Genomic DNA, 7,058 nt, shown 5'->3' with positions numbered 1-7,058 from the left:
TTCAAGCATCACAGCAGGCCAGGAAGAGAGATATTTTTACTTGAAAGACTCACAGTCTCATTCTACTCACTCTGATACCACACAGTAGAAAGATCACCGTATTTATAAACAAAAGGTTCTAATCCCATCTCTGCTACTTTATGATTGTGGGTAAGTCATTATTATGTCTCTGGATCTCAGTTTCCTCATCTATAAAATGGGGAGGGTGTTCTTGTTCTACCCACTGTACAAACTTGTTGTGATGAAGACACTTTGTAATTCCCAAGGCCCCAGAGAAGTATATACAAATATTTGAAAGATTGGCATGGGGAAGAAGGATACTGTGTGGTTCCAGAGGGCAAATCTGGGAACATTGATATATTCTAGTTAGAGGTGGACTTTGGATAAATGTAAAAAAGAACTTCCTTGGAGGGAAGGTTATACAGAAGTGGAAAGGACTGGCTTGTGGGTCCCCATAATAACAGATGCTCACAAGGAAGCTAGATAACCATTTGTCAGCAACGTTATGCAGGTGATTCATGTTTTGGGAAAGGCTGGACTCTGGTCTGCCAGGATGGTCCCAAATTTATGATGCTGTGATTCTATGATCGTAATTATAGTCAAAGCTAGCACTGAGGAAAATTGTGATATAACAAGTAGAGAGCACGGTCTCTGTCCAGAAAAGTTATGTAAGCCTGTCTGTCCTGGAAGCACAGTCTATCTTATGTACTGAAAAGCAGACCCCATTATGGCTAAAGCCCAGGAGTTGTCGGATCATTAGGGAGGCAATGTGGTACAGCAGAAAGAATAAAGAACATGGAGAGCTGAAGAGTTGAACCTGAGGCCACCAACTATTGCTACTTACCATTTTTGTGACATTGGACAAGTCACCTAAACAACATAGTCTTAGTTTCCTCATTGACAAAATGATGGAGTGGGACGAGACCTCCCAAAATGTTGGGTTGGACTAGACCTCCAAGTTGCCTCCCCGATCTAGAGGTATGATCTATTGTCTATGCCAGAATTTAATCCAATCAAATATTGCTTAAATTAAGATCAGTCATCTGGGATTGGGGATATTACGAGAGACACAGAGATCGTTGGGTGGAATAGGGTAAGAGAACTCGATGTGGTTGAGATTCTGCTGAACATGGAAGCCAAAAAAGCCAAGTTTCTATCCCAGCTCTGATGTTTGCCAGCTGGGTGGCCATGGACGAGTCACCTTACTTCTCTTCATCTGTGAAATAGGGCTCATGGCACCTAAACTACCAACTTCGCAGGACTGTTGTAAGACTCAAGCTACCTCACGAATAATAAAGTGCTTAGCAACCACTAAAGCCTGTAAGTGTCCATTACGATTACTGCTTAAGTTGGGCTTTTGCCATAAAGGCAGCTAGGTGGTACAATGAATAGAGCTGAGCTTTGAGTCAGGAGCTCTGAGTTCAAATCCTGCCTCAGATATTTATTTAGTTAAGTGCTTTGCAAAGTTTAAAGTGCTATATAAATGTTAGCTATTATTATTGTTGTTGTCATTATTATGGGCAGCTAGGTGGCACAGTGGGTAGAATGCTGGGCCTGGAGTCAGGAAGACTCATCTTCCTGAGTTCAAATCTTATCTCAGATTGGAAAATCATTTAACCCTGTTTGTCTCAGTTTCCTTATCTGTAAAATGAGTTGGAGAAGAAAATGGCAAATCATTCCAGTATCTGTGCCAAGAAAACCCCAAATGAGGTCACGAAGAGTTGGACACAACTGAAATGACTGAACAATAACAAAAACAAGGAAAGACTTCTTGCATAGGCAGAATTTGAACTGAGACTTTAAGAAAGCCAGGGAAAACAGGAGGTGGAGATGAAGCAGGAGAAAGTTTTAGGCAGGAGGACAGTCAGTGAAAATAGCCAGATTTGGGAGATGAACTGTCTTATGCAAAGAACAACAAGGAGGCCGATATCATTGGATTGTAGAGTATGTGGAATGAGCTGTTTTGGGAGGAAGTGGGTTCCCCCCAAATATCCCTTTCAGTCAATACTTATGTAGCATGAACTTAAGGCCCTAGAAGTCTTCAAGCAGAGGCTGGTGGTCACTTGTTCTTTATGACACAGTAGGAATGTGTTTTTCAGGTATAGATTGGACTTGAACTCTGAGGTGTCCTCTAACTCTGAAATTCCGTGCTTCTAAATGAGTCTGACCCTTTGCTTCTTTGAGGAAAGAAGTGAAACATGGAGGGGCAGCTAGGTGGTGCACTGGACAGAGCACCGGTTCTGGAGTCAGGAGGACCTGAGTTCCAATCCGGTGTCAGACCAGACACTTGACACTTACCAGCTGGGTGACCCTGGGCAAGTCACTTAACCCCAATTGCCTTGCAAAGAAAAAACAAAAAGCGAAACATGGAATGTTTAAAAGTTGATCTTTCCATGTTCCTCCTCTTACTGTAACTTCACTGTGATCCCATTGATGGGGTGCGGTGCTTCTCTCCTTAGAACAGATAGCCTTTCCTTCCCTCCTCACCTTCGGAAACATTTTCATTATTTATTGTAACCAAAATAACGTAGCATCTTGTAGTTAGACCTCTGGTAATGTCTCTCTCTGAACTCGGGCTGCTCCTCAGACAACAGACACATATAGTCCATAACTTGAAGCCTTTCCAGCTTGGTAGAACAGTGAGCTGTTGGTATAGCCTTCAAAAAGCAAGGATTGTTTGCCTCGAGGCCACAGCAGATCATTAGGGGAGGATAACAGCGGGCAATTCTCATACAGGTGGAGGTTAATTCCCAGGTCCTCATCCTTACAGAGGCTGTAATCTCTCATTTGGCTTTTGGAAATTCCCTGTGTCTGTGAACCTCTCATCCCCAAAAGGTGATACAAAGAAGTATGTATTTGGCAGTTGACTAAGTAGCATTATTCAAATATTGTCCCATTGATGTTGCCAGGTATGTTTCCTGAAAAGAAAGCTATATCATAGTTAGGGAAAGCTTATATCCCACTTTTTCCCAGAAGACACAGAGTGAGTGCACAATCTACCTAACTGACAAGATTCTCACTGTTACCCAAACCCCATCATGGCAGTAGGAGACAATTGGCAGGTTTAGAGCAAATCTAAGGGATGAATCCGCCCTAGTATTTTTTTCTCCTGGGCACCCAACATATTCTTGGTGTTGCAGAGAATTCCATTAAAAGCCCAATAAAAAATATAATCTAATTCTTACTTGGCTCCTCCCAAGGTGGAGCTGAAAGAGAAGCCTCTACACCATGGACTTAGAAAACTACACCCGAGTGACAGAGTTTGTCTTCTTGGAACTTACACAGTTTCGGGAGCTGGAAACTTTCTTGTTTGTGGTATTCCTTGCTGTGTACATAGCGATGGTGTTGGGGAATGTCCTCATTGTGGTCATTGTTACCTCTGAGTCTCGTCTTCACACACCTATGTACCTCCTCCTCCGGAACAAGTCCATACTGGATATTGTTTTCTCCTCCATTACAGTCCCTAAGTTTTTGGTGGACCTCCTGTCAGAGAGAAAAGCCATCTCTTACAATGGATGCATGGCCCAGATATTTTTCTTCCATTTTGCTGGTGGGGCAGACATTTTTTTCCTCTCAGTTATGGCGTATGACCGATACCTTGCGATCTCAAAACCCCTCCACTATGTCTCCATCATGAGAAAGGAAGTATGGGTTGGATTGATTTTGGCTTCATGGGTAGGGGGTGGTTTGCATTCAATTGTCCAGATCATTCTGATCCTCCCCCTCCACTTCTGTGGCCCCAATGTCCTGGATGCTTTCTACTGTGATGTCCCTCAGGTGGTGAAGCTTGCCTGCTCAGACACTTTTGCCCTTGAATTGCTGTTAATCTCCAACAATGGCCTGGTGACCTTACTGTGGTTCCTACTGCTTCTGGGGTCCTACACAGCTATTTTGGTGATGCTCAGATCACAGAAAGGGGAAGGGAGAACCAAAGTCCTGTCCACCTGTACCTCCCACATCATAGTGGTGACACTACACTTTGTCCCCTGTGTTTACATCTACTGCAGGCCCTTTGCCACCCTGCCCATGGATACAGCTGTGTCCATCAACAATACTGTCATCACCCCCACGCTCAATCCCATTATCTACACCCTGAGGAACCAAGAAATGAAGTTGGCCATGAGAAAATTGAAAAAACGACTTGTGTCTGCTGAAAGTAATTAAATCATGGTGAGAGAATCTGAGTCAGACTGAGAAGACAAAAATTCATTCGTGCATTCAATTACTAAATAACCTCTTATTAAGCACCTACTATGTAATGTTAACTGAAACATACTTAATTTCCTCACACTGCTGTTTTGAGACCAGAGCACCTAGTTCCCACCCTTCCTCATACATTAGCACTTTAGCATTCAAGCCTCCTAGAGAATGGGAAGGAGATGAAGAAGAAAAAGTGGCAAAATCTTCGTTGTTCAGTTGGACTGCTTCTTAGGGTCTCTGTTGAAGAAGATGATGTGGGAGAAGACAAGCAAAGAATATCACCCAGATGTGATTGTAGTGGGATCTCTACATGCTATTTTCCACTATAGAAAACAAGCTCCTTAAGGGAAGGAATTGTATTATTTTTGTCTTTGTATTCTTAGTGCCCAGCACAGTGATTGGAATGCAGTAGGTACTTAATAAATGCTTCCTGATCATTGATTGATTGGTTTTTGATTTCATTTCAGCATTCAAAAATATCCCTTTCTATCATCTGTCTTACCATATATAATCAAGAGGTAACTGCAAGCATTCTTCTTTATGCAGGTTTCAGTATATCAAAAAATGTATGATTTCATCATTTTACCATGACTTCACCATAATTCCAATGGAGATTGCAAATCTTCTATGCCTTAGTAGGTGGATAAATAAAATATATTCAATAAATATATATTCAATAAAAAATACTCATCACCTACCTGGATAATCTTATGACAGTGTGCATCTCCAAATTTTGTTCTTCTTGTCATTCAGTCATATCCTACTCTTTGTGACCCTGTGGACCAACTGTCCATGAGGTTTTCTTGGCAAAAATACTGAAGTGGTTTGCCATTTCCTTCTTCAGTTTTATGCAGGCAGGAGTTAAGTGACTTGTCCAGGGTCACACAGCTAGTAGGTATCTGAGGTCATATTTGAACTCAGATCTTCCTGACTCCAGGCCCGGTGCTCCATTCACTGCACCACCTAATTGTCCTGATCTTCCAACTTAGCTAGGTTGATCTTCAGGTGACAATCCTCCACTGGATCCATACTCAAAGCGTTTGTAATTTGGTAGGACCCGCGAGAACTTGTACTTCATTGGCATAGTCTTTGAGAACCCACAGTCTTCTTAAGTCATAATGGAAGCAACTGATGTTTTTCTGATTGTTTAGATCTGACTTTATTTGTATGAAAAGTGTTTTGTGATTGTTCATATAGTTCCAGGGTTTGTCTTGGCAGGTAGACTCCCAAATATTTTATAATGTCTACAGTAACTTTAAATGGAATTTCTCTTTCTATATTTTGCTGTTGAGCTTTGTTAGTAATACGTAGAAATGTCAATGGTTTATGTGGGTTTATTTTATATCCTACAACTTTGCTGAAGTTGTTTATTATTTCAAGTAGTTTTTTTTATTTGATTCTCTAGGATTCTCTAAGTATACCATCATATCATCTGCAAAGAGTGATAGCTTTGTTTCTTCTTTGCCTATTCTAACTCCTTCAATTTCTTTTTCTTCTCTTATTGCTAAAGCTAACATTTCTAGTACAATATTGAATAACAGTGGTGAATTCCAAATTTACAGATGAGAACACTGAGGTCTTGGGAGGTGTTTGGCTTGCCCAAGGTTACATAAGTAGTGAGAGCAGCACTGAGACTTGAACCCAGGTCCCCTGACAACAGATCCACCACTAGTTTCTTTATACCGCCCAGCCTTGAAGAGGCTTTTTTACCCACTTCACCACGTACACTAAGAACTGCAAGCAAGAATGTTTCAATTAGGAGAGAAATTTTACCCAGAGGTGGTACAGAGAAATGATCCCAAGACCGTGCCTAGACAGTTCTGGAATTTCTCTTCCTGAGGCACTTTGACTCAAGTAGAAGGAGCCCTGAATTGGGAAGCAGGGTCATCCAGGGGTTCGAATTCTCCCTCTGCTCCACCTGTGTGACATTGGGTATCACTTTTTCTTTCTGGGTCCCAATGTCCTTATGGACTAGGTGAGCTCTAACGTCCCTGTCAACTCTGAGATTCTGTGATTTCTTCAACTAAGGAGCAAACTAGAGCCCAAAGAGAAGTCACTGTGCACTTCTCTTCATATTGTCAGGGAGATCATTTGAAGCTCAGGAGCAGGAAGGAGCATGTTTCTCCAAAATAGAGACCTCAGAGGACAGAGCTTGGTTAGTCTGAGCTGAGATTCCCTCAGATGGACTCTGGGAAGCTGCATGAGACCAGCTGTCATTGCTTCCAATATAACTTTCCAAACTACTTTTTTTTTTTGGCTAGGCAATGGGGTTAAGTGACTTGCCTAGGGTCACACAGCTAGTAAGTGTCAAATGTCTTAAGCCAGATTTGAACTCAGGGCCTCCTAACTCCAAGGCCAGTGCTCTATACACTGTGCCACCTAGCTACCCCCAAACTACTTTCAAAACCAGTCTACCAGACACAATTAAGTACCATGAACTTCAGTCACAAGATAATGGCCCATATGTAGAACAGACCTATCTTTAGCTTGCCACTCAATCTGACCCAGATGACTGAAATGCACTTGTGAGCCCATCCTTGGCATGGAAGAGTTGTACAGGTGGCCAGGGAGGCACCTCAGTCCAGGGAAAGCCTCCCTCCTGCCATTTACATGGTCCTAATCTCCAATATATAAGTTGGAGATGAGGTACAAGAAAAAAATGTGTAGAGATAAGAGTCCTGGGTCCAAGTCTTCTATTAGTCATTAAGTTTCTTTGTGAACCTTAAATAAATTATTATTTTTACCAGTGCTGGCCCAGAGCCAATTATAAGATCAGAGAGTCTTAAAGTCCAGATCTAGAAGAGACCTCACAAATCATCTCACCCAAATCTCTTGATTTACACATGAATAAACTGAGT

At 42.0% G+C, this 7,058-nt stretch overlaps 1 protein-coding gene across 1 annotated transcript; it reads left to right on the top strand.

Moving 5' to 3' along the window:
* The first annotated feature begins 3,228 nt into the window (after nucleotides 1-3,228).
* Nucleotides 3,229-4,164, top strand: LOC114031326 (olfactory receptor 4D6-like). The gene has a single exon (XM_027846385.1). It carries the CDS (start codon nucleotides 3,229-3,231, stop codon nucleotides 4,162-4,164), a length of 936 nt encoding a protein of 311 aa, XP_027702186.1.
* Nucleotides 4,165-7,058: the final 2,894 nt, after the last annotated feature.

The sequence above is a fragment of the Vombatus ursinus genome, unplaced genomic scaffold (genome assembly GCF_900497805.2).
Source record: "Vombatus ursinus unplaced genomic scaffold, bare-nosed wombat genome assembly UNPS02015135.1, whole genome shotgun sequence".
NCBI classification, from domain to species: Eukaryota; Metazoa; Chordata; class Mammalia; order Diprotodontia; family Vombatidae; genus Vombatus; species Vombatus ursinus.
The sequence above is the reverse complement of the archived record's forward strand: the minus strand, read 5'-3'. Positions and strand labels throughout refer to the sequence as shown.

Coding starts and splice junctions, on each gene's coding strand:
- LOC114031326 (XM_027846385.1), top strand. CDS start 3,229: ATGGACTTAGAAAACTACACCCGAGTGACAGAGTTTGTCTTCTTGGAA.